Raw genomic sequence first — 27,020 nt, 5'->3', positions numbered from 1 at the left:
TGGAAAATATCTCGGATTGATTTATCTCTGTGCTCATTGGAGCGTTTTCAATGGTGTCTTTGGGGGCGTTGAAGGAGATAATGACATCACATTTTTAGGGGACGTCACTTAGACGTCACTTCCTGTCGGGTTAGATGATGTCCCTTTCTCTTCTATGCAGTTTTTAGAGAATGTACAGCTGTATGCAAATGTTTGGGCACCCCTGGTCAAATTACACATTTTGCTGTTTTTCTAAGTGAAAAGAAGTTATAATGACATCTGCATGAAACAAACTTAAATATGACACAATTCTGCAAAGATTTATGTGTGATTACCATGTATTTGCTGAAAACTAAGATAAGATAAAATGTAGCAACCGTGGTCACCCTTTCAGTTTATCCACTAGTATTTTTACTCATTGGGTCTCAAGTAAGGTGTAGAGAATTCCAGAGGATAATAAATTCTGTGACCCTTCAAACCTTCCAGGGTTTTGTGCTGACATCTAATTGACTGACTGATGATCTTAAACTAAAAACTCTTACAAAACAGCAGAAGACTTTAAAAGATCTAGATAATTAATTCTCGTACTCACTGTCCGAAATGTCATATACAAATGGAAGCTAAAAAAAACTGTGGAAGTAAAGACGAGATCTGGAAGACCAAGACAAATCTCTGAAAAGAAAACTGGTCAGTATGCAAAGCAAAACCCCCACATCACTACCAAGGAACTACAGGAAGATTTGGTTGGCATGCGAATAATGATGCACTGGGTCATCAGAAGGAAACCTTCACTGTGATCTGATTAGGAAAGTCATTGTCTGACGTATGGCTGCAATCACCAAAGGTATGTTTGGAGAAAAAAAAGAAGCAGCATTTGATGAAAAGAACACCTTGCCAACTGTTAAGCATAGACTAGGTCTATTATGATTTGGGGATATGTAGCGGCCAGTGGAAAAAAGGATACTAAATATCACAAATTCTACAAGCTAATGTCCCACAGTATGTGAAGAAACTGAAGCTGAAAAGATGCTGGCTTCTTCTACAGGACGGTGATACAAAGCATACCTCAAATTCCACCATCAACAATTTCAAGAAACAAAAGACCGAGGTTTTGAAATGGCTTTCACCATCCCCAGACTTGAATATAATGGTAGTCTTTGGGTAGAATCTCAAACATGATGTTGATGCAACTATGAATACTTTGAATTAGAAGTGTTCTGCAAGGAAAAGTGGGGAAAAATCCTAAATCAAGAATAGCAAGACTGTTAACTGGCTACAAGAAACATTTGCAGGTGGTTTTAGCCAATGGGTGTTGTGTGAAGTGCTGACTGAAAGGGTGCCCATTGTCCAATGTGTTAAATTAAGCAAACAAATAATAACTGTACATTAAAATGTCAGGTTTTTCCATGCAAAGGTGGTGTTAACTTCTTTTCACTTAGAAAACCAATAAATTGTGTAATTTGACCTTGAACTTTTGCATACAGCTGTCTCAGTATTAGACAGTCTGAAACCTCTTTCAACAGCAGGGACCTCCAAACTTGGATATTCGACTTGGAATTTTAACGAAACATCTTTTGCTAGCATTGTTAACTTGTGTCCGTGGTAAACCTTTACACATACATTTATATATATTACTCTGTCTCCATCATAAATAGCTTTAAATCTGACAAAACGTTCGACCAGGGCATTCTGTACACAAGTAAACAGTATTTATCTACACAAAGAAGGAGGACAAGAGTCGCTGCGGCGTTTCCACGCTGCCGTAAAGTCAGTTTCATTATAAAACAACTGTGCCCATCATGTGCTGCTCATAATACAATATGATTATAATTCAGTGTGTCAGAAAAAGGTTCGGTTTGACTTTATCACAAGTATCACAAGCGGGATTGAACTGTACACGTCACGCTCATTTCATTAGCATTATTTAGGTATTTCAATTAGCAAAAACAATGTTAGCATGAGGGATGTAAACATTCTGGCTGATTGGAGATCCAGGGACTGGGCCTTAGGTGATCCTCAGTTGCTTGATGGTTTTCTATGATTAATTTCACTTGAACTAAAGAAAATGAAAGTGACTAGAACTATGAGAATGAAATGTCAGTGATCTAATCTGGTTTGCGGTTAGGTCTGCTGCGTTCATCGTGAGCAGTGAACAGGATTAACTTGCTCGGCTGATGCTTTTTTGGGTTCTTTTAAAAGATTACAGCATTTTCCAACCTCCATCTGCCCATTAGCTTCTGGTATAAGCATGTCAACAGGTTTTCTGTTCTTTTACAGGGAAATGATGTCCATGGTAATCAACCATACAACACATGCAGATAGACATTAGGTTGAAAAACACTGATTCCTTTAATGCCAATTTTAATGCCAGTGTTCTGACCTGAGTTAACAGTCCATGTTTAAAAACTCTTCTGTTTCCAGCTCTCCCTAAAAACCTTTCAGTGGCAAGGATCCCGTTTGGTTTTCGACAAGAGAATTATCTATACTATATGGTGCTGCATAACACAGCTGGCGCAGGATTGCAATGTTGCAGTCATTCTGTACAAGGGTGGCATGTTGATGAAGTCAATAATAATGTAGGCTTAAATTGTGAAGTCATTCCAAGCTGCCAGAGATAGATAGATTGTCTATTAACTCCCACCTCAAACTTCTGTTAGATGGACTGCGGAATAACTCAGAGTTGGAATGAGGAAAAGGATATGAAAATGAATTCAGCAATTTATGCGCAATTAAAAAACAAAACTGTTTAAACAGAACCTAAATTGATCTATCCGTGCTCGGCCCACGAATGTGTTCTTTTGTAGCAACTCAGCATAATGGGAAACTGTGGCGCGTAACATCTCGTACATAATGTATGTATGTATGTAAACTATTTCCATTGTTTACAAGTGTTAGCACTTCACAATACTATGCTATCATGAATTCTATGTTGTTGTAGTGACAAATCTGCCACCAAGCTAACCCCAGCTTGATTACACAACAATCAATCTACACGCATACGAAATAAATATCATTTGAAATAAACAACAGCCTCTAAAATAAGTTGTGCGCTGCACATTCTCATTAGGACGAACTGAATTTTTGCCAATGTTGTGTAAAACTTGTCCAAACCAGCAATAGTTGCTATGAAAAAATGCATTCATGGGCAAATCAAAGATACACAATACAATAAGTCTTTCTCTGTGTGAAAGGCAGTAGCACTTGTATGCTGCAGATAAGCTTGTATGTTGCAGATGAACTGAAATGTATGTACTATATGTACTGTATGTACGTATGACCCAGCGCTGCTGCACAAAAATGACCTGGGCAAAACTTTGCAGATGAAAGGGCACATGAGCTTGAGTGATTGTGATTGGCAGGAAAACGACGCGCGCTCTCATCTTCACTCTCTTCTCCATCCCTCCTTCTTTTCTTCATCCATGTGCAGGCAGTCTCATGTGGGCCATCGCTGGTGCTAGCTTGTCTATTCTCCTCCCTCTCTTTTCCTGTCCTCTTTTCCCACTCCTCCTCTCCTCTCTGGCATGGTCAGTGGCGGTCATAGGCAGTGGCAGTCGCCGCAGCAGCAGGCCCCGCCCCCCGCGTGGCTGCGCTGTAGTAGTAAGGAGATCCTAGAGGGAACACAGGAGGACAAAAGCGTCCATCATCCACATTAATATTAACGTTCAGGTTATAGCTTCATGGGAGGGGTCTTTCAAATGGGGCTGGAATTTATTCAACACAATTAAAAAAGGTTCTTCAAGGGTTCTTTAGTTAGGGCTGTATAAATATACCATGACAAATAAAAAAAAAACATCTGAATGCTAAAATGGTCAGTTTCAGGCCACAGAGCCACACTTGGCTGGACATCTTTGGGTGGTGTCGGTTAACCCAGCAGTGACGTGTGTAAAAACTCCAGCAACACTGCTGAGACAGTTGCACCAGCACCACACACATTACCATGTCAGTATCACTGCTGTGTTGAGAATGATCCACCACACAAATATCTGGTCAATGTTGGTTGTCTGGTCAGAAACAACATGTACCATAAGACCTTCTACTATGCAGGGACTAGATTGGTAGAAAACAGAGGACCATGGACCTGACTTGTAACTAAGTGAAAAACTAGGGGTGGCATTAGCACTCAAGCAGCTTTTGTATGGGTCACTGAAAGGGAGGAAACTGGCATGAACCCACACCAGCAGGAACTCCAATTTTCCAACTAAAGAATGGTCTAAATATTGAGACCATAGATATGTATAAGGATTATGCTACGATCTACATAAACCACAGGCATTAGTAGAGATAGTAATAAGCTAAACATATCACCGTTTTTAAGGTACTTTCTATTGAGAGGTGTCTGTCACAAACCCTAAGTCCTACATTTACACTTCTGAAAACAATAATTTAATATTGTTCAATAAGGTTTTTTTTTATTTTAAAGTGTAGTTGAGAGATTTAGATTTATCATGAGTTTAATTTTCAATAAAAAACGACTTTATTCAAAAAATGTTGTCCCACATTTTCATACCACTACCGAAACAGAGTTTTAGTTCATAGGCGGAGCCTTATTTTAGCCACACCCCTGCATTTTAGAGCAGGAAGTGAGACTGCATCCCTGGCCACACGCTGAGCAGTTAGACCCCCATTGTTTTGAAGTAAATGTATAAAGTCTGAAAACAAGTATGGAACATTAAGAATGGTCACTACCAAAACATTTGTAAACATGTTTTAATCATCATAAAGATATGATGATTTTATGTGTGTACATCTGTTCAAAGCTGTGTTTGACAGTCACGTATTGAAAAGCGTTTTTGAGTTCTTTTCAAATTTAGTTAAAACTGTCACTACCGAAACATTTGGTAAAGTCTTGGCAGTGTTATGATTGTTTTGTTAGTGTCAAAATGGAATGTTCAGGTATTACATGATCAGGTAGAGAGTATATATATATATATAGCTTATTATTATCTCTACTAATTCCTTTGGTTTAAATACATTATAACATATTCCTTGTAAATGTCTATGATCTCAGTATCACTATAAGAGTAGTGCTTTGCATGAATGACACTAACTGTCAAAAAAAATTACAAAATGCTGAAGAATATTAAGACTACTAATGATTAAACTCTCACCTTCTCACTAATCTTCTTTTTAGAAGTTGTTACAAACAATTCATTGTAATATAATTTTTCGATTCTTCATATTCTCATAAATTTCATATCTTTGACAGACAGTGTGGTCACCATTACTTATTTCAGAGAATGAGCCAAAAAAAAATTGGAAAGAGGCGTAACTGTCTGTTCAACATTAGCTTGATTTGAAGGTGGAGAAACTGGTGACTCTACCAGTGTTAGTCTATGCCGTTATTCTCACTGAGATCTAAAATGACACTGCTGCTGCCCGAGGCCATACCCCGCAGGAAAAAACCCATTTCCAGCCTATAAGACACAGATCCATCTCGATCAGCGCGTCCTGCCGTTAAGTGCTGATAGACCTCTCAAAGATGAAAAGCCTTTAGTATCACACAGGCTTAAGAGCAGCCCATTTTTCTTCATTAGACAGAAACAGGGAGAGAGAGAGAGAGAGAGAGAGAGAGAGAGAGAGAGAGAGAAAAGGAGGGAGGGAGAGAGGAGAAATAAGACAAGGGACAGAATTGGAGAGAGATGTTTTATGTTGTTGCTGTTGTAACAAAACATTCTCAACTTTAATGAATGTTAATGTAAAATTTTACTTTAAATAAAATTTTACTTTAAATAGTCAAGTAAATAATTTCTGTTGGTCAATTAATCATGAAATGTTGATTTGATGTAAAATGCAGTTAATTTTACAAGTGCTTTAAAAAACAAAACAATGAAAAAACAAAGGTAACAACTCATTTGAAGTCTACTTACACAGAGACATCATGATACATGGATAACCTTTACAAAGCAATAGTGGAGTATTTCTAAACCGCACCTCATAGTGACAGTATTTACATGATAAAATCAGATGTTCATGAAATAAATGACATTGTACTGACATAAGGGCCCTTAAGTGAAAGTGATGGACATTTGTTCCATTTATACGGCTGGTATGAAGATCAGTTCTATGAAAGAGGCCCCCAAACTAAACTGATTCAGAAAAATATGTAGAAAAGTAATCAGTTTGGTTTAAGAGCTGATGCAGGGTGTTCTTAACCAGGCATCTGACTTTAGGTACAGTTACAAGGGAATGATATTTAATGCCAGAGTTAAAAATGGATAGAATGTCCTCCACTTTAGTTTAAGGGCCTTCATAACAATACACTGTCATTTACTTACAGCACATAAAACAGCTCATGTAATCTTACAAATACTCTCTGTTAATAAATTCTCAAGTGATCAATTTTAAATGTTTTTTCAGTGCTTAGAAATGTGTTATGAGGTCTTCAGGTATGAAGTGTCAAGTGTTTGTGATTTAGTGGTCATTTTTAGTTCCTTTTTTATTTTACAGATCATCATGCTTGCGTATTTAAACAGTCCGATTTGTAGTAATACTTTAAGGTTTTGCTTGGAAACAAAAGGGTTAAAATTTTAAAATGGCCACAGCAACTTAATCAATCTTTTACTGAAAGAGTCAAAATAAAACTGCTACAAGGTAAAACATGTTAATGTCTGTTACAACTTCAAAGAAAACATGGAGAGTCTTTTACAAGCTCCAGAGTTTAAAGGTACAGTGTGTAACATTTAGTGGTATCTAGTGGTGGATTTGCAGATCAACCAACTGTATACCCCTCCCTCACCCCTCCCTTTCCAAGCGTGTAGTAGAAGCCACAGTGGCTGTCATGTTTTTGCTTCTTTGTTGATGAGGATTCACACTCTCTTCCTTTTTCTTGCGCTACATAATAAGTATGATTCTCCATTTGTCAAAATATGGGTTCTCAAACTTCTCAAAACACAAAATAGTTGTTCAGCACCATATGAGTTTTGACACATATGGCCTGAACTGAAGGCCTAGCTCTAATAGTAACAGTTCACCACTGGAGTCTTTTATCCAAAACAAGGTGTGAGAGGGTGTTAAGAGTTGACATCAAGGTGACTGAGACACTGATCTTTGTCTTAGAGCATTTCATAAACTCAAAGACTCGCAACAACGTCTGTCAAAGCAGCATCAACTCTGACACACTGAGCAAAGCAACAAGAAATCCCCATGGAATACACACACAGACATGCATTCAGCTCAAACTGCTGTCCCTTCACTCTATTCCTGACAGACGTAAGAGTCTACAGTACTGTGCAAAAGTTTGCAATCACTTGTCAAATTTATAATAATTTATTATAATTTAAAGGGGCCTAATGTCAATGCAACAGCACTTACTTCATTAAACATCTTGTAAAAACTGATACCAATAATATGGTTTCTTAAATATGCTATTCAATGCATGTGCATATGTCATGAAGTCCCTATGTAAACACTTCAAATAAAGCATTACCAATCATTTTGATTATTTTATTCCATAATAATACAGGGTGATTCAAAAAGATTCATCCGATTTCAAAATGATTGATTTCACTTGTAAATCATTACAGAACAATGCAGTAAACTGTAAATGGTTTAAATTAGCATAAAGTTTATTATGTGATTGTACAAGTGCTCAGTATGAACCTCCTCCAGCTGTACGGACAAACATCAACGCCATAGTCAAATTCATCCCATACTCGATTGAGCATGTTGGATGTCACTGCACTCACGGCTCTTTCAATGCGATTTCAGAGATCATCCAGTGTTGTTGGGAGTGGTGGCACAGAAACAGAGTCCTTAATGTACCCCCACAAAAAATCACACAGCGTGGAATCTGGTGATGCTGGTGAAATATGGTGCTTTGAAATCCGATGAATCTTTTTGAATCACCCTGTTTATACAAACTAGCAATATTATGAACTAGATATTTGAAACTTTTTTTACAGTTCACGTATTTTGGGAACAACAAGAAGTTATTAACTGATAAATAATACACTGTAATCTATTTACAGTAATTTCTTGAGAGATCCTGAGTTATCTTAAAGATTTAACCCACTTTTGAAGTAGGACACTTCATTCATTCTCTATGTTTTACAGCTTTCTCTGGCATTTTAAACATTTTATAAATAGAAATTGTCACTAACGTTTGCAGAAAAATGGCGTATTTTAGTTTGTTCTCTGTAGAGGAAGTATTAACTTTGGCATATGACTGTAATCACATTACTGTAATGCATTGCTTTGTACCACATCAGCTCCACACTGGTGGTGACTGAGGCTGGTTGTGTGCGGGTGTGGTTGCTCTGTATGTACGTGTGTACCTGCAGGCTGTGGGGTCTGGCTGGGGAACAGGCCTGATGAAGCTGCTCTCTCTGAGCCCAGAAGAGAACCATACTCCTGCTGGAACACTGTGAAGTGAACACACACACACATGCACATATCATCCTGTGAGCCTGGACAGTGTGTGTCGGTCAGAACACCTGCCTGCTTCTGTAGCTTTCTTTTTGTTTGACTTGCCAAAGCCTTTGTTTTTCTAGCGCTCACATTTTTAACCTGGTAAAATTTTGAAGCCTGGATTGTTTCTGTACTTTTGTCCATTTTTATAGACAGAGTCAGAAACTACAATCGCAAGTCTACTTGAGATTACTTAAAGGGCCCCTATCAGGGATGATCATATTGACCTATTTTTGTTTTTTAAATAAAAGAGATTGATGGTGTATGTATATGGAAGCCAAGCTGCTAAAATGGCCTGTTTGAAATGTACTGTTTTTGTGAAACAGCATGTTTACATACATCCTTCTTTTTGGCACACAGCAGGTAAGCTCCACCCATTTACGTTGAAGTTATAAGGAGAGTTTCAGCCTGAATTGCTTTTTCAATGAGGCACAATACAGAGCTGCCAATCAAAACAGAGCTCATTTAGATATATCAGTCTTCTGATCTGAGAGATAAAGATAGGTTGGAAAACGATCCTGTAAAATTTAATTATGAGTGTTTGATACATAAAATCACACACAAAGTTATAAGTGTACAAAATAATAAAAGGAAAAGAAAAATGTAAAAATACAGGCCCCTTAACAACTCAGCACAGTTTGAAGTAAGTGTGATGATATAGTCATGCAGTTTGGACAATGCTAATTGGTGTACATAAGCTTCCATTACTTGTTAGCTACAATAGCTAAAGAAGCAAACTTCAGACACTAACATGGCTCGAGTGGATTTAAAGTAAGGGGTGAATTGTGTACAGTTCATATTTTTGCTTAATTATTCCTTTAACACTCAATACCCATTCAGGCATAAACCACTCACCAAGCAGGCTGGGGTTGGGGAACCTCCAGGACTCGTTGTATGTTGAATACTGTGGGTGAGAGTACGGACTCCCAGAGAATTCACCTCCTAATATGAGAAACAAACCAAAGAGAAACAAAGGAAACAATGAGGACTTGTGGATTTCATGGTATAAGACTGAGCATTTGGAGTGATAGCCCTGCTAGAAAAACCAGCATATGCCAGCATGGCTGGTCACCAGCATATGTTCTGTTTTGGATGCTGGTATGCTGATCCAGCTAAACCAGCACCAGAACAGCATAAACCAGCTTAGACCAGCATGGAATGCATGATGGTCTATGCTGCTTTTTGCAACAGAGAGTAGAAACACGTCCGATTTCCATTTTGTATTAAAACAATTGGCAGACAATCATTCAGAGCAACTGACAATTTAATCATGTTACAGATGTAGGTGAATGAAGAGCCCAAGCAGTCTAATTGGTGTAGCGTAGTGTGTTTGCCCGGATGGGGAATCAAACGCCAGTTTGCCATGTGGTGAGCACTACACTGTACTAACCAAAAAACCTTTTAATGACCTAAAAGTTTTATGCCAATAGACGGGTCAATGAAAAAGAAGACTTTCAAAATGACTTGGTCTGATTGCACATTTGACTTACTGGTTGTGCCACCTGACTTTTCAGACTAATTTTAAACCTTTCTTCTTGAACCTGAGTTTGGATTTACATTTTTTCAAATAAATAAACATTATAGTAATAATGACACATTTACAAGGTTTTCCTGAGCTCAGACCACCTGACATGGTAAACTGAACCGTTCTAGCCATGACTCAAAAATCTAATTTTTTTCCAAAATTTGTAAAAGGGCTACTGACCTTGGCTTTGAACCACTAAGGTCACTTGGGGCCTTTTTAATGATGTAAAGCCCTTCTTTCATAAAAGCATGTTAAAATAAAAGTTGTTTTTGGTTGTGCCACCTGGCATTTGAGGAAGTAAGAACTTGCAGACAAAAGTTGTTCAGTGAGTTGAGGACTTTTAAAGTTACCTTATTTTGCAAAATCTTTTTTATTTTAAAGTTTTTAAACATAAAATCATGCCAATCTATTTTATTTAGATTTTTTAATAACTAAACTATCTTTTATGATAGTTTACTTGATCAAAATATATGGTTTAGACGGTTGCACAGCCTGGAATTTTTACACTTTAGGAGGCAAAAAGATTCTAAAATAAATTGTATATGGATGCACTGAAAATTGTTCCATGTAAAAGAGGCATTGTTGAATAATTTGATATATGTCATGTAATTAAATTACTTTTTGGGAAATAAAAAATGCACATTCAATGCAGTGTCAACGACCCAGGCCCTTTTCACATTTCTGTTCACTGCCGAGTTTGTATCCCCAGCTAACATGGCTAATCTATAGTTTTTAATACTTAATTTTATCACTCTGTAGATGTTAACTGACGTTATCTTACTGATAGCTGTGATGGAATTCTTCCATGAAGAATTTCTATCTTTTGTTCAGCTTGGACTCCTGTTGTAGGTCACCAAACACCTACAAAAATTCTGGACACATACCTGAATTTCAATCATGGCAACTATGACAGTGACATATCTTTCCATGGTGAGCTAAAGTGAACGGCAGTATTTCTCAGGTTAATAATCGTCTGTAAGGGAGTTTGTTTTACCTGCCAGTTATATATTTCCATGTCTTGTGAAAAGGGCCTACTGACTGATCCATGCTCTGATGCTCTGCCCACATGCATTTGTTGGTAGCTACTGTTGCCAGGTTGGACAAGCTTTGGCAGAACACTAGCAAAAATCCCAATATTGTAGTGAATTTGCTGTAATGTTTTGTTCGCTACATAACACTGAGTTGCCACTTTTTCAAGCTGAACTCTATTATTAGGCTAATGGAAACTTGGCAGGGTGGAAACAACATATCTGCCACCATGCCAGTGCTAGCTTAACTACACAACAGAAAATCTATATCTGATCTAGCCTAACAGGTTTTACTGCAGAACTGTGCATCCAGACCGAGAATCTTTAAGGGGTCTTTCTTTATAAGTGTGTTTATGAAAGTGGAAGACCCAGAAAGAGCGCATGTGTGTGTGAGAGAGTGTAAAACCCCAGCACTATCAACTGCATGCAAGTGTCAATTTGCGATGGTTTTTCTCCACCGTTGCTTCGCTAGTTTTCCCTCTCTCACACTCTCTTTCTCTCTAGGGATCTCTCTCTCTCTCTCTCTCTCTCACTTTGCTGACTGCCACAAGCTTGGAGGCCCCATCTCTCTCTCTCTCTCACTCTCTCTCTCTCTCTCACTTTCTCTCCCTCTCTCCCTTTCCCTCCATCTCTCGCTCTGTCGGTTCTGCCTGGCTGCTTTCGCGGCCCCCTCTTCCCCCCGTGTGTCAGCCCCCTGCTGAAAGGGAGAGAGAGAGAGAGAGTGCGAGAGAGAGAATAGGAGAAGAAATACACAGAGGAATAAAGTAGAGGATGAAGGGGGAATGAATGATAGAGGCAGGGAGAGGTGGGAAATAACGCTCGCTGATAATCAATTTTATCTCAAATTGATATTTACCTCCGCTTTTATTTTATAGCAGCATAAATGCTTTTTATGAGCTTTTTCGCACACTTTCGGCCTAAATGATCTCTCTGCGCATTGAGCCGAGATCGTTTGGTTTTCGTGAAATTAAACTATTACATACTAAGGCTTATTGTTCAGTAAGTACAGGGACGTCACTGCAAACTGGTTGAGCTATTCTTAGGTTATAGAAGTGCGTAATAAAACTTTGGGCCTGCTGGCCAGTCAATATCATTAAGTAAAACCGGGGAACCATTCGAGAGAAGTTGAGTTTTTCTAGCTTTTCACTTCATTTAAAGTATTGCTTTTTTTTTTTAAATCTGTCTGCTTAATAATGAACATATCTTTAGGATCATTGAGATATTTGCATTTTAGCTGCCAGCACCTTTAACCAAAAGGGTTATGCTGTTTACATTTTTTAGTGATGTAAAAATTGCTGATGTGCACGCTGTAATGTTCACACAGTCATTATGACAGACTGCAGTACAGTACAGGAAGTGTAGAGGGTGATATTGCTTCTGTTTCATTGCACCATGGATGGAACTTTGAATGAGTGAGTGCTAATGAGAATGAGACACTGTTTCACCTTACTTTCCTGCACTGGTCTTTGCTGATGTGTTCACACAGCACCTGTGACTCAGTCCTTGGTGTGACTCAGAATAATGTCTTATTGATAAAACTGGGTTTTTCCATTATCTTATAGGTTTATGTAGGTTTTTTGTGTAAAAAAAAATACAAACATAAAAACACTACAGTTCAAAAGTTAGGAATTACTTGACATACCAGTAATTTATTTGATTCAATACAAACTTGTAATACAATATTAACTGAAATATTATAGACTTAAAAAAAAAGATATTTTTGGAAAGTTTTAGAGAACAACAGAATCATCAATTTCCATTTGAGTTACAGCCAAGAATTTCCTTTCTAATTTCTAAATATGGTTTGCTTCGTTCGTAGGGATGCCACAGTTGGAGGCAAATCAGCAGCAGGAAGGATAGAGGTGAAAGTGGGATGGCCCATACGGGGTCATTGGCGCAGTTACCACCCCCCTCGTCATCTGGAGTGTCAGGTTGTTTAGGGAAGGAGCTTGGAAGATAAAGAAGAAGAAGTAGAAGAAGACGAGGGGGATGAAGTGAGGGAGAGAGGGACAGGGGGTCCCCGGCGAGGCGGCTAGGTGGCAAGGTCGTAAAAGCTTGTCAGAGGAGAGGGAAACACGGGGGGACGCGGGCGGAGCCTCTGGCAGACAAGGTTACGCCTCTTCCTCCCAACAAGACCTCCCGAGTCACCACGGCGACACGATGACAGGATGTACGCTGACGGCCTGAGACAATGCTGTTGTTGTTGTTGTCGTCGTCGTTGTCGTTGTTGTTTTGGTCAGGGTTTGTTTTGCAGCGTGCAGGGACTTGGTGCAGGCTGGAGGATGGTGAAGGATGCTGAGCTTCACTGAGTCTTTTGTTTAGTATTCCCCACAGCGAGGCGCTGAGAAAGTGGATGCTAGCGGCTCGCTATGACCACTTCTGTCCTATTATGATGCAGAGTATATCGAGGTGCATTGTGTTGCGTTTGGAATACCCACAGTTTTTCAACAGATAGTATTTCAACATCCCAAGGAGAAAATATCCTGCAGGTTATGAATAAATTTAATGTTAGAGTGTAATGTTTGTTTATTGTGTGCTGCTAGCATAAATGACCTGATCATTCGGTTTATTTTCATATATAACTGCTGTCAAAGTTAACAAGATAATAACATGTTGACATAATTCTTTTAAGATTAATGTGTTTTCCAGGTTTGACCCTTCCATAATTCCACCCTGTAGCTCAGTAGCAAACTAACAGAAGCAACAACAAAGTGGGAAGCTACATGTTCCCCTTGAAACAAGACGTAACGTAGCGGTTTGAGGCTACAGGAGGCTACAATGTCAAAAAAGGCAATGTGCTAGTATCTTTTTCATTCATCAAGGTACAAACAATGTAAATGGACCTTCAAAGGTACAACAGTGGTCTTAAGGTCCTACTTTGAATCTTTAAATACATTTCTCCCAAGGAAAAGGTGTTCCTTTGTACCTTTTCATCACCTAACTAATTTTAAAATGGAACAATAAAATAAGAAGTAAAAAGACTGGAGTCAAAGCAGGGTGTATGTAGTCAATACAACTTAAAAAAACAGAATTGCAATGGAATATGGTCAAATTGAGGGACCCCCCCAGTGACAGTTTAGTACCTTTTTTCTGAGAGCGTACAATCATGGTCATGTGATTTTATGTTCAGGTTCATGGTGAAGTACTGAAAGTAATAAATACATTCTGATGGAGCTTATTCTGTCCACTCATACACTCTCAGAAAAAAGGTAGTAAACTGTCACTGGGGCAGGACCCCTCTTGTCACTGGGGTGGTCCCCTCAAGGGTACATCTCAGTACCATACAGCTGTACCATAATCCATTGAAACTATATTTTCTAAGCTGTACTGACTCCACACACCCCGTCTCGTCTCCAGTCTTTTTATTCTACTGTTCTGTTTTAAAATATTAGGTTATGAAAAGGTACAAATATGAACTTTTCACCTGGAAAAACTTATTTAAGCTGCACAATTGGACCTTAAAACTACTGTTGTACATTTACATTGTTTGTACCTTGATGAACGAAAAATGTACTTGCACAAAACCTTTATTTCTAACAGTGTATAGCACTGACAACATGTCCTCCTTTTTAAATTGAAAAATCTTTCTTTAGTTTTTTTTTATTTTTTGAGCAAATAAGACACAGTTCTCTAGGCATACAGCTGCTTATAAACCTCTAAAATGCTAACTTACTGCACAGGAGAAGGCAAAAATGGTCTTTACTTTTAATGTAAGTCAATGTAATGAGATTTTTTAGACCATTTAGTCCATTCTTTATGAAATGTTGTAAACACATTTTAAAGGACAACTGCTCTGTTCAGATGATGAAAAAATGGAGATACTCATGTTTTTATATAGTGATGATATGCTACCATAAAATTATATGTTTTTAAAGATGCGGCCAAGTTGTTTAAGGTGAAATGCAAATTTAGCTACTTTGACTTTCTCTGTGGTTCTACATGATACGACCAGTCAAAAGCCTGTCTAAATACACAATATGTGGGTTTTATTCCAAACTACACAAGCCTTCCTACAATACCTGATTTAGTGAATGAATACTAAGTTAAGTTAGAACACCCTTTATAAATGATCACAGCCACTGCTAGTGGAGCTAAACCTACGGTCAAGTGCGTGTCCAGGCTGTAATGAGGCTGGTTGTGGAACGGTTAATGAGTCAATGGTGAGGGTCCCTGAGAGACATCGCCCTGACACTGTTGCTGTGAATATGATGCTCTGTTCCGTCAGAGCGAATCTCTGCGGGTTTGTAAATCTGTGCGTGTTTGGTGGCGGGCGGACCCGCAAGAAAACGCTGGAGGAGAAACAGAGGCTGTGAGAAGAGTGCGGGAGAATGAATGAATGAATTAGTCAAGGGTCAGCGGTGATTCTCATTAAAAACAAATTACTGATGTTGAGAGGGGACAGCTGTGAGACTGGAGCCTAATGGCCCCCGCCATTCTGGCTCGGAAACTCAAATACACCCTCACCAGCCCGCCCCCCCACAACCGACCAACCGACCATCACCCCCATACACACACACAACCCCCCCACCCCAGTCGCCCCCATCCAGCGTCCCAGAACCCCCTGGGAGTGTGCTGTCAACCTGGCAGACGGGGGGAGACAGGAAGTGCCAAAGACAAGCCCACCTCCCACAGGGACCTCAGCAGAAATAAAGGAGGGGTGAAAAGGAGAGAGGAAAAGAGAGAGAGAGAGAGCTGATCACAGAGAGCGCTGGCATATAAAGAACATAAGACAAAGACTACGACAAGCATTGTTGAAGATCCTCGGTTTTGATAGCTTTGTTCTTCTCCACTGCCATTAATCTCCAAAACACGAACCAAAGACCCTCCAGAGACTCCTGATGAGCTCACTATCAATTTTATACGCGTCCAAACTATGTGCGAAAACAACACAGTCTAGTTCTTTGGTTCGCATCTTAATGAAACACTCCAGAGTTTCTAAACCTGATATACAGTACTGTGCAAAACTCATCACGGCCATTAAGCACAAGTTATTCACTTTTTGGTAGATATATATCACTTAAAAGTCACAAAACAGGAATTCAAAAAATGATTAGAATCTACAGAGAGACTGGGATTCCTAGCAACCACCTGCAAGACCTGGTAGACCACAAATCAGATAAACAGTACTTTCATCATAAACAAAGCTTTCTTCTTTGAGAGAAGGGAGAACACCAAGCTGCTTCAGATCTGAAAACATCCACAGGTGTTTCTGTCCATCCTCCCACTGTGAGAAGACAACTCAGCACTATGGGTCTGAAAGGATGTGTAGCTGACAAGAAGCTCTTACTGAGAAAAGTAAATAGACAAAACAAGGACAAACAAAGAAGCTGCTGCTGTTCTCAGAACAATGGACTGGTCACTTTTCCTTTTGTATAGTAAATAAAGTGGCTATATTGTGTTGCAGACATGGTGACCCCTGGTTCCTATCACCACCACTGTAAAGAAATCAGAGTCTGTAAGTTTCTCTATAATAAACCACTTTACATCAAGGGCTATGTTTACATTTTCACTGCATTATGCAGACATTTAAAAAAAAATCAGTGGAATTCCCTTTTTAATAATTGAATTAATTAGTCTGCAGTTTGAGAGGTTCAGTTAAAGTGCTCTGAAACACCCACCCAAAACTGACTGCACTAATGGGATGGTGGGGTGAAAGGGCTGGAGTGTAGCTCTTGAGGATGCTGGACAGTGTGCATGTGTGTTGAAGCGCAGTGTGGTCTGATCGTGTGTGTTTAAGAAACTCACCCGGTACCATTCCTGTAAGCGAGGGGGCCGAGTAGCTGCCCTGTCCAGCTGGGGGAACGTGAGGTGGGTAACCAGGGAGCGTGGTGCTGGCCAGGTCGCGACCTGGAGGAGAAAATCACGTTTTTTTTATCTGGGTAATTGGTCCCATTACCTTGGAAGGCACATCAAAGAGCCCATATCATGGTTGATATACTAAACATTGTTAAGGTTTCAGAATGAACCTGGTCCATGTGGTCCATATGTGGAAACTGAGCCACAAACAGCCTGTTTTGAATTCACTATGGTTGTGATGTCACAACCCTGAACACATTTACATATGAATGCCCATCCAAAAAGAGGCAGGTTACTTTTTGTACATATGAGCCAGTATATTTGTACATTGTACATCAAAGTGATGTTGCCGAGCACATACTTGTACCCCAAATGTAAGGCTAACATACCAATAATGAAAGAAAGCAATTTCACTCTTTCAGGTTGAGGATAAAGACATCAAGCACTAGAACATCAACAGTAAGTGCAAAAGAAAGTAAACTAGAATTTTAATTTAATGTATTGATCGCTATTTTAGAAGATTATTACTTTGTAAATGTAAAGTTTGACAAGTGCAACATTAGCTAGCTCGGAAGCTATAACGCTAGCTCATATTGGCCTATATGCTAGCAGCTTGAGAACGAGTGGTTTTTGCTCATATTTTTGCACTCTCATGAGAAAATGGTACATTTTAACTCTTGTTTAACTGAAGTAAACTGAATATTTGTGTGAGTGTAAGTAGAAATCATCATGGTGCTAAAAAACCCATATTGTATGCTAATTTAGACCCAGCTAGAGTGCTAAAATGGATTTATTCTTGACATAACAGTGGATGCAGCATGTCAGAATTATGAAAGGAGTCTACAAAAAACATAGATTTGTAAAATTTTATTTACTTATTTTATTAAATTTTATAATAATAATAACAATAATAATAGTTATTATAATAGTAGTGGTATATGTATGAAAATGTGTCTCTATTGCCAAAAAGTAGCTGGTAAAAAATAAGAAAACTGGGGACATTACAGTTTTGAAAGATTTGATTTTTATTTAGTTTTTCATTTTGTTTTTTTTTTCAGTTTAGTTTCTGTTAGTTTTAAGGATGCATTAATACCTGTTGTTTAATTGTTATTTAGTATCAGTTTTAGTTTTTAGTATTATGATAAACAGTGATAATAGGTATTTGATAAGGGCACAATAAAGTTAACAGTAGACTGAGCTCAGCTCGTCTCCAGCTTTCCTCAAAAACAGCCAAACACAGAAGAGCTCCACTTCTAAACTCTGGAAAAAAAAAAACTAAAATTTTTTTCTCATCAGTTCTGTTTAGTTTTAGTTCGTTTTGCAGTTGACATTATCATATGATTTAGTTTTTGTGTTTTTATTACAGTTAATGAGCATGTTTTTTCACTGTTTTTGTTTTGGTGATAGTTTTCGTTAAATATAATAACTGCAGGCAGGTGCAGTAAAAGGTTAATTTGCCACCTGCACATAATGCGAGTGTCTTTATACCCTGTATCACAGACTCTGCCGTGACACAAACTCCATGCAGCCGATGGCTAATCTGCTAATCTGTCTGACTGCACAGGTTTTTAATGCTGTACTGGTGGTGTTTTAACTGTAGGAGTGAACATGTTCAGTCGTCTGACGTTACATAACAGGGAACATCAGAAAGTCAGCTAATGTGTGTTGAATGTCACGTCTGTCCTCACTTAGTCACCATAACGACACCTTACACGGTTTTAGTGGCCCTGAGAGTGTTTAAAGCTTTCTTTACTGTAGAGTCTCACTGAGCCGCAGCACCTGAGGTCACGCCTCTGCTCCAGTAACACAGACTCTGCTGCAATTAAACACACACACACACACACACACACGCACACACACACGCACACACACACACGCACACACACACACGCACACACACGCACACACAGACACACTCTCTCTCTCTCTCTCTCTCTCTCTCTGATGTGTGACAGGGTCTGTCTCCACTGTTCTTCTGTTATAGTTACATATTCTACATGTTCTTTTACTGCTCTCTCTCTCTCTCCCCTTTCTCGCTCCTTTCTCTCTGTTTCTTTCTCTTTCTCGTTGTCTCTCTTGCGCTCTTCTCTCTCCCACTCTCCCTTTCTTTCTTAATTTCTTTCTTTCTTTCACATCTACCTGTCTCTCTTCTCTGCCTTTCACGCTCTCTTCTCTCCCTCTCTCTCTCGTTCTTTCTCTCTCTCTCCTCTTTCTCTCTTTGTGTCTCTTTTCTTTTGTCATCCTTTCTCTCTCCTTTCTGTTTTTCCTCTCTCTCACTCTCTTTTCTTTCTTTCTTTCTTTCTTTTTTCTTTCTTTCCTCTCTGTCTGCCCCTCTGTCTTCTGTCCTGTCTCTCTCTCTCTCTCTCTCTCTCTCTCTCTCTCTCTCTCTCTCTCTGTATGTATAGCTGTATTAGGCTACATGACAGGGCTGTCAGGCTGAATCATGTGATTGTGTGAGTGTGGTGCTGAGCTGAAGATCAGAGGCCATTCATCATCATAAACAGCCCCTCATCTAGCCCACTCTACACACACGCACAGGTAACTACAGCTGAGCACAGAGAGGAGAGCGAGGAGGACACAGGAGGACAGAGAGTTCCTGAAAGAGTCATTCAGAAAGAGAAGTGTGGTGACAGTGAGAGAACAGAAAGAAAAGCTTATGGATATGAATTCTTTTCCTTCCTCCTTATACAGTAACTGTGTTAAACAAACTTTATATATTTATATAACATTTAATATTGTGATAATATGTGATAATCTGGTGATTTTGCCCTTAAAAAGTAATCACTCCATTTTTTCTGCATAATTAAATGGCTAAAATGTAAACAAAGTAATTCAGAGTAGTCTGATGTGAAATGAAGGACCTTATAAAGAAAAATAGTCTCCAAAGAAAAAACTCACATAAAAAAATTCTTTATCAGGTTGTGTGTAAATGGAGTTAGAAGGGTAGCTAGCTAGTTGGTTTGGTATGTCTATGGTGTAAGCTAACTTGTGGCTTGATGATTAGCTAGTTAAGTCATTTTCTGTGGCCTAGCAAGCTGTAGTAACTATGTACACTTCCTGAGAGCCTCTTTGCATGGCTGCTTTGCATGGCCATGCCTCCCACGGTCCTATGGCAGCGTGGCCCGGGGTTGGGATGTCAAACTATATAGCGTTTATATAACCCAAGCTTACATACTGTGGTAGCAGTGTAGAAGAAGACATGGGATGCATAGTGCTTCAAACGACTGCTGTTTTATTTACATGCAGCAGGAGAGACTCGCTGCCAGGGAGGCTGCTGCATGGGGAAGTTGGAGCACGGACACTCGGCCTTGACCCACCACACTGCAGTCATGCCTTGCTGCGCCGCCTCTGGCCTCCAGCTGCAACATGCTGGCCTCACCGCCAAGCCCCATTGCGCCAGCCCCACCAGCCTCCGGCCTCCAGCCTCGCCACACTAGCCCCACCGGACTGGCCTTCTCACTGGCAGGCTCTCTCAGACTACTGCTGTCCTCCAGCTGGGCTATCTGTACATGTTATTGTGATATTATGTGTTGGGATGTGGATTTAGTTGGGGGTTTTGTGTGTGAGGGGTGGTCCCCCCCTTGAGTTTGGTGTCCTGTATGTGCCCCTTTCTGCCAGTGTGTTCAATAAAGAGCACTTGTTGCAGCAGAATCATGGCTACCCCTGTGTTTCTTCTTCTGCCGAAGCTACAATATGTACGAGCATATTGTCGCTTTTGGGAAAAACCCTTGTATCTCCAAAGTAGTAACTTTACAGGAAAAGGAAAAAAAGTTGTCAACTTTAAATGGAAGTCTATGGAACAAGACTTTTTCCAACCATTTCTATTAGTCTGTTTATCATGAAATTTCAACACAATGTAAAGCTGAGATTTTCAGATTATGCAAAAAATTTAAAAATTACAAAAATGAAGATACAAGATTTTGTCCTGACAGAAACAATGTACAGGTGTTTTTGTAGACTGGCCGATGTTGCTGCTTAAATACTTAGATATCAGTGCAGTTATAGCTATATAGTATTCAGTATGAAGACTAAAAACTGTCACACCAGTGTGTTTAGGGAGAGTTGTCTTTTTTGAGGGGCAGTTGTAGATAAGGGACTAAGTTTGACCATAATTGACCTCTCTGCTCTCAAATGCATCGATTCAAGGTTGGACAAGCTTCATAGAACATTAGCAAAATTCCTCTTTCAACATAAGGAGCAACAGCACACAACTTGTCAAAACACAAAGAACTGCAATATAGAACACATGCAGTATTGTGCAAAAGTCAGAGACCACCTATCATTTATTTAATCTCCAGTCAAAACGGTCAAGTAAACGTTTTCAGCATCAGGAAAAAGTAAAAAGAGGCCTCAACAATAAAATGTAATAATATTTTTTGTCATTATTTATTGTGTCCACTCTTGACCTTTATTCCAGCTTCCATTCTTTTCAGGAGACTCATTTTGAGTTTTTCAAAGAAATCTGCAGGAATATTTTTCTACACCTCCAAAGTTCAGTCTTGGTTGCACTTTCTGCTTCTCATGATCCAAGTAATGTGAAACACATTCAGTGATGTTGAGGTCTGGACTGGGGTGGTCAGTCCATTGTTCTGAGAACAGCAGCAGCTTCTTTGTTTGTCTTCTTTCTTGTTTATTTTCTCAGTAAGAGCTTCTTGTCAGCTACACATCCTTTCAGACCCATAGTGCTGAGTCGTCTTCTCACAGTGGAAAGATGGACAGAAACACCTGTGGATGTTTTCAGATCTGAAGCAGCTTGATTTTCTCCTCTCTCTCAAAGATGAAAGCTGTAAGTGCTGTTTATCTGATGGGGACAGTTTCGCGGTCTACCAGGTCTTCCAGGTGGTTGTTAGGAGTCCATTCTTCATCTATGTCTTTTAGTCATCAGTTTTGGAAACCTCTGTTTTTTCTACTTATTTTCCTTTGAATTTCATCATCATCAAGGTCTCCTAGAAAATCAATCTTAAATTAAATAAATAAAGAGTGGTCTCTGACTGACTGTGCTCAGTGCTGAGTTATGTGCTACAGTTTCCTATTCAATGCAATTTTTGCCAGCATTCTGTAAAGCTTGTCCAACTTTGCAACAGTTGCAACAAAAGAAGCACAGATAGGTCAATTGGAGGGACGCATAATAGACTATGCAGTGTGATTTCAGTGTTAAAAATAAACATTTAAAAAGGCAATAAAATAAAAAAGGATAAAACAGCAGAGGAGCTGAGATAAAGAGTGAAAAAAGGAGCAAGTGGAGGGCAGCATGGATAGACACGTCTCTTTCTCTCCCTACTGTTCTCCTGAGCTGCCATGTCCAGCCGTTTTAGTGAGTGTGAGGCGACAGAGAGACATTAGTGAAGACTGGATACTAATCCACTGCGGGTCAGCGGACAGGGCACTCACAGGGGAGAGAGAGGAGCGCTCTGTTCAGAGGGAGAGCGCAGACAGGGCCAGGTCCTCCGAGAGCCACTGTCAGCTGCAGTGAGCATGGAGGATGGAGGGAGAAAAGAGAAGCCAGTAGTTTCTCTCCAGTCGCAGTAACAGAAGTCAAATCTGACAGAGCTGTGTTGGCTTCACTCTTTTGTGTTGGGTCTCTTCATTTTGTAAGGATATTTTCTTTCGGTATAATCAGTGGCCAATTTATTAGTAACTTGCTGCTGTACAGACTGTAGCTCATCCGTTTGTTTTATCCATCTTCTAATCCTTCACCAGTGGTCAGTTTCTAATAAAGTGGCCAGAGAGTGGAAGCACAAGTTAGATGTTTCTAATAAAGTGGTCAGTGAGTGGAAGTACAAGGTACGTGTTTCTAATAAAGTGGCCAGTGAGTGGAAGCAGAGGTAGGTGTTTCTAATAAAGTGGCCAGGGAGTGGAGGTACAAGGTAGGTGTTTCTAATAAAGTGGCCAGTGAGTGGAAACATAAGGTAGGTGTTTCCAATAAAGTGACCAGTGAGCGGAAGCACAAGGTAGGTGTTTCCAATAAAGTGGCCATTGAGTGGAAGCACAAGGTATGTGTTTCTAATAAAGTGGCCAGTGAGTGGAAGTACACTATTTGCAAACATGTTCTTTCCCTGTAGGGGGCATCCTTGAGGCAAAAAAGTGAATAACTGGTTTATTTTGATGAGCTCCCTCACTCTCATACACCTACACACACTCACACACACACACACACACACAGGTTCTGCTGCTCTCTCTGGATGGCCTCGACCCAAATTCCCAATCCCATGATTCCCTCGTTATGGCCCGTGTCCGAGGGGCTCTTAATTAGCCCCTCTCATTCCCAGTTGGAGCAAGAGATTGAGGAGAAAGAGAAGAGGAGTGAGGGAAGGGTGTGTGTTGTAATTACAGGCCTCCCTCCTTTCCTTTTGTCCCGCAGGGGCTGTAAAATCTGAATCTGAATCACGGAGCAGAGTTGAACAGGTCTGAATCAGCTTTTGTTCACCCTCAGAGAGAGCGAGCAGTTTGGCACTGAGCTCAGCTCCTCAGCTCAACTCCTCTTGCTTATCATTGCTGTCAGGGTAAAACCTCTTATCTCCAAAATGGTAACTTGAGAAGAAGACAAAGAAAAACTCTCTTAACTGTAAAGTTAATGGGACCAGATGTTTTTCCAAGTAATTTTGTCTTTAAATATAATCCAGTCTTTGACCCAATAGCCACTAATATCCACTGAATTCACAATGCGTCTTGCTATTTTTCAAACTATTTTAAAATAAGTTTTATCGTCAGCTGTGATGAACATTTGCTCTTGTATATTCTCAGAAATAAAGGTACTAAACTGTCACTGGGGAGGGACCTTCAAGGGTACATCTCAGTACCTTTAGTCAGGGAACATAATTGTACCGTAATCCATTGAAATTCTATTTTCTAAGTTGTATTGACTCCACACACCCCGTCTCGTCTCCAGGCTTTTTATTTTACTGTTCTGTTTTAAAACATTAGGTTATAAAAAAAGCAACGAACATGAACTTTTCACCTAGAAAAAAAACGTATAAACCTTATAAAACTTTTAAAACCACTGTTGTACCTTTGAGGGAACATTTAGATTGTTTGTACCTTGATGAACGAAAAATGTACCTGCACAGAACCTTTAGGTCTGCTCTCTTTCTCAAAAATTTCTTGCTAGGGTCTAACAGCCCTAAAATATGCACAGACTTTTTGGATCAATGTATCAGTGTAAAGCTTTTCCTTTTTTCTATTTTCAATACTTTTTTGCACAAAGCACCACAACTTACATGTTAGACTTCAGTATCAATCGCTCAGTTTCCATCCACAGATCTGTATGCATATTTTGACATACGAAATAAGAAAGACTGGAACAGCAAGTGTCTAACAAAATTGGCCAACTTTTCTAGGTTTTGATGTTTTCTGGGTTTAGCTAGGTTTCCATCCACACATTTTTATGCATATTTGAACAAAATAAATAAAAAAAGACTTGACAAAATGATAAATATCAAATAAAATTGTTAAACTAAACTAAATGACTGCGTGAGATGGATACACTGTTCGCCAGTAAAAAGAAATGTGATAAATTCTGATGTCATTTTATCAAACTGTTTACCAAAGATATTCTGTAAATGCAAATAAACTAATAACTGATTAGTTTTTTTCATTGTTATGTCACCAGTTTACTAATGCAAAAATTAAAACATACCTATATTTCATCAAGGAAAAAACATAATGGTGATATTAAAGTGGAAACAGCTGTAAGGTATCAGGTGGCAAACAGACAGAAGGCACTCTTACGATGTAATTTCCAGCCATAACTTTAAACAAAACAGTAATGAGAAGCTGGTCAGCATTAAAGCTTTGTCTGTAGACTCGATCCATATTTCTCAGAAGTGTTTTCACAAATGTGACATAGAGTTTTGTTTTCTTATAAAAGCCTAATGGAAACAGCATGATTCACACTATTTTTTGTTTGAATTTAAAGAGAAAGCTAGGTGGAAATGTGGCTAATGTCAGACTCCAAGCGTATAAAAAACTATTAGTGAAACCTGTATAGAAAAATGTTTGGTCTTCAGCCTTGTGTCACTGGAAAACAACTTCAGATCCAATATTAAAGCTACACTATGTAAGTGTAGAGGTTTTGGAGACCTCTCTGGTGGAAATGTGTAATTGCACACAATGTGTGAAAGAACATTTTGTAACATGGGTTGTGTTTAGGGCCTCTTCCCTGAGGGGATGACTCTGATGATTGTGAACGCATTGAAAGAGTATTCAACTCAGTCAAAACTTGGTGAAGGACATTTCATGTAAGGATTTGAAAAAATTATCTATTAATATCATTGTATCTTCATCAGCTTAATGTTAATTTTGCATTTGAGACCTAAGCATCGAGCTGGATCTTCATACATAAAGACCTGTGATGTGATCTGAAAAACTCAATCCACTCTCTGACTTTTAAATAATTATGTTTTTCTCCTCACTCAGTTATGCTACTTCTTTCAACTTTCAGAAAAAAATCCCACACAGTGCAGCTTTAAGTGGAACACCAAGCATTCCAATCTCAGAACAATCACTAAGTGCAGTTAATTACACTGCAGTTAATTACAGCTGAATGACTGAAGATAACTGATTGAAGGTGAAGGTGGGGTGCGGTAGTGTAGAGAACCCACCTGACACCAGCGGGTAAGACTGTGGTCCTGCTACACTGGGGCCCAGCTCTGCTCCCGTCTGATTGGCCAGACTGCTCTTCATCTCCTCCAGTCCGCCGGCCAGAGAAGCCATGGCTGAATAATCTGACGTCTGCTGAGAGAAAGAGAGAGGCAATGAGTCTCTAACTAACGCTGGCATTCAGGAGTTTTCAGATGATGTAACTTGTTGCCTTTAGATAAATATGGAGTTCTATAAGTGTGCGGGTGTGAAAACGGCTCAAATTTGCCTGCATGCGTTTGATACTAACAGTGACTATTTTCTAATACTAGTCCTAGTTATTAAAAAACATGTTAAGATGATGTTGTCATTTACCTTTCATTTACCATTTACCCATTTTTTTGGATGTCAATAAAAAGTATTTTTAAATGATTTAGCTCATTACTAGAAGCCAGCAGCTCAAAAACCTCATAAGAGATTCAGCCAGTTCCACTGTCAGCCGCAATTACTGTAAGAGTGTGTTTACACTGCTTTACATTGATGGCATTTGGCAGATGCTTTTATTCAGGGTTACCTCCAATTCTAATCATGTCATAGATGTAGGAGAATGTAGCATTAGGAGTCCAGCCCAAGGAGTTTTATTGATATAAAGTAGAGTTTTCACCCAAGCGGGACTCAAACCTTAGTCTGCCATGAGGTTACACATAATAAAAGTTTTTTTTTTTTTGTATTTCAGTACTGCTGAAGTTAATATAGTGTAGTGGCTAACACAACTGACCTCCACACTGTCAGCAGTTTGATTCTCTGCTTGGGTGAGAATGCCACGTTATATCAATAAGAGTCCTTGGGCAAGACTCCTAAAGCTACATGAATAAAAGTCTAAGGATAAAAGCATCTACTGAATGTTGTGATGTATTACAAAAATAGCCGTTAACTTTGTTTTTGGCTTTCTTGATGCTTTTCCTGCAGACTGATTGCTGCTTTTGTCATCACCATGCCCTCGTGAAAAAGAAGCATACTTAAGTATGTCAATAGTAAACTTGAAGTAAATAGAGAATATTAAAGGTTAATTTCACGTACTTTATGGAAACATATTTTTTACACTTCTATGCATGTTTTAAAGGAAACCTTTGTAAAGTAATACATTTTATATTACACTAATTACTCTGAGTGCACTGAAATACACTTAAATGTATGTATTTCTTAATATGCTGAAGCAAATTTAGAAGTATATTTAAACTGTCTTTGACTTAGGTGTCTTATTTAGAAGTGTATTTTAAAGCAATGACTTTTAAACTGTGCTTTAGTACATTTTAGTTGAAATAAACAAACTAACTACCAATCAAATATGAGTATCAGTACACAAGAAATATTTCAATTGTAGTAGAATTTGTTCTTAACAATTGCTTCAATTAACTTCACTGCAACATAAGTTGCAGAACAAAACATAAGTTGTTAGAACAAAAAAGCATGTGTAGGCATAGAAAGATGTATTTCAACATTACTTAAATATAATGTAAGTATATTTTGTTTGTATAATGTGAGTAAGTTGTGTTTAGTTATTTCTAATAATGTATTTAAGTGTATACTTAATTGTGTCTTATAAAAGTAAACTTAAATATGTTTCATTGTTGAAGTACATTAGTAGTATTTATATATATGTAGTGATGTTGAAATTAAATTTAAGTGCATTTTAGGTGCAATACAGG

General features: G+C 38.9%; 1 protein-coding gene across 1 annotated transcript in view; it reads right to left on the bottom strand.

Annotated features, from left to right (window-relative positions):
• Positions 1-1,781: 1,781 nt before the first annotated feature.
• The window catches only part of pax5 (paired box 5), an 87,775-nt gene continuing 62,536 nt past the window's right edge, over positions 1,782-27,020 (bottom strand). Inside the window, exons 8-12 of the mRNA XM_036583753.1 lie at positions 25,335-25,464; positions 16,684-16,785; positions 9,241-9,327; positions 8,253-8,339; positions 1,782-3,587 (exon numbers count right to left, since the gene is read on the bottom strand). Of these exons, the coding sequence (XP_036439646.1) occupies positions 3,505-3,587; positions 8,253-8,339; positions 9,241-9,327; positions 16,684-16,785; positions 25,335-25,464 (489 nt within the window). The 3' untranslated portion in view covers positions 1,782-3,504. The remainder of the gene's footprint in view (positions 3,588-8,252; positions 8,340-9,240; positions 9,328-16,683; positions 16,786-25,334; positions 25,465-27,020) is intronic.

Source organism: Colossoma macropomum, unplaced genomic scaffold (genome assembly GCF_904425465.1).
Source record: "Colossoma macropomum unplaced genomic scaffold, Colossoma_macropomum, whole genome shotgun sequence".
Taxonomy (NCBI): Eukaryota; Metazoa; Chordata; class Actinopteri; order Characiformes; family Serrasalmidae; genus Colossoma; species Colossoma macropomum.
This window is presented reverse-complemented; position numbering and strand designations above follow the sequence as displayed.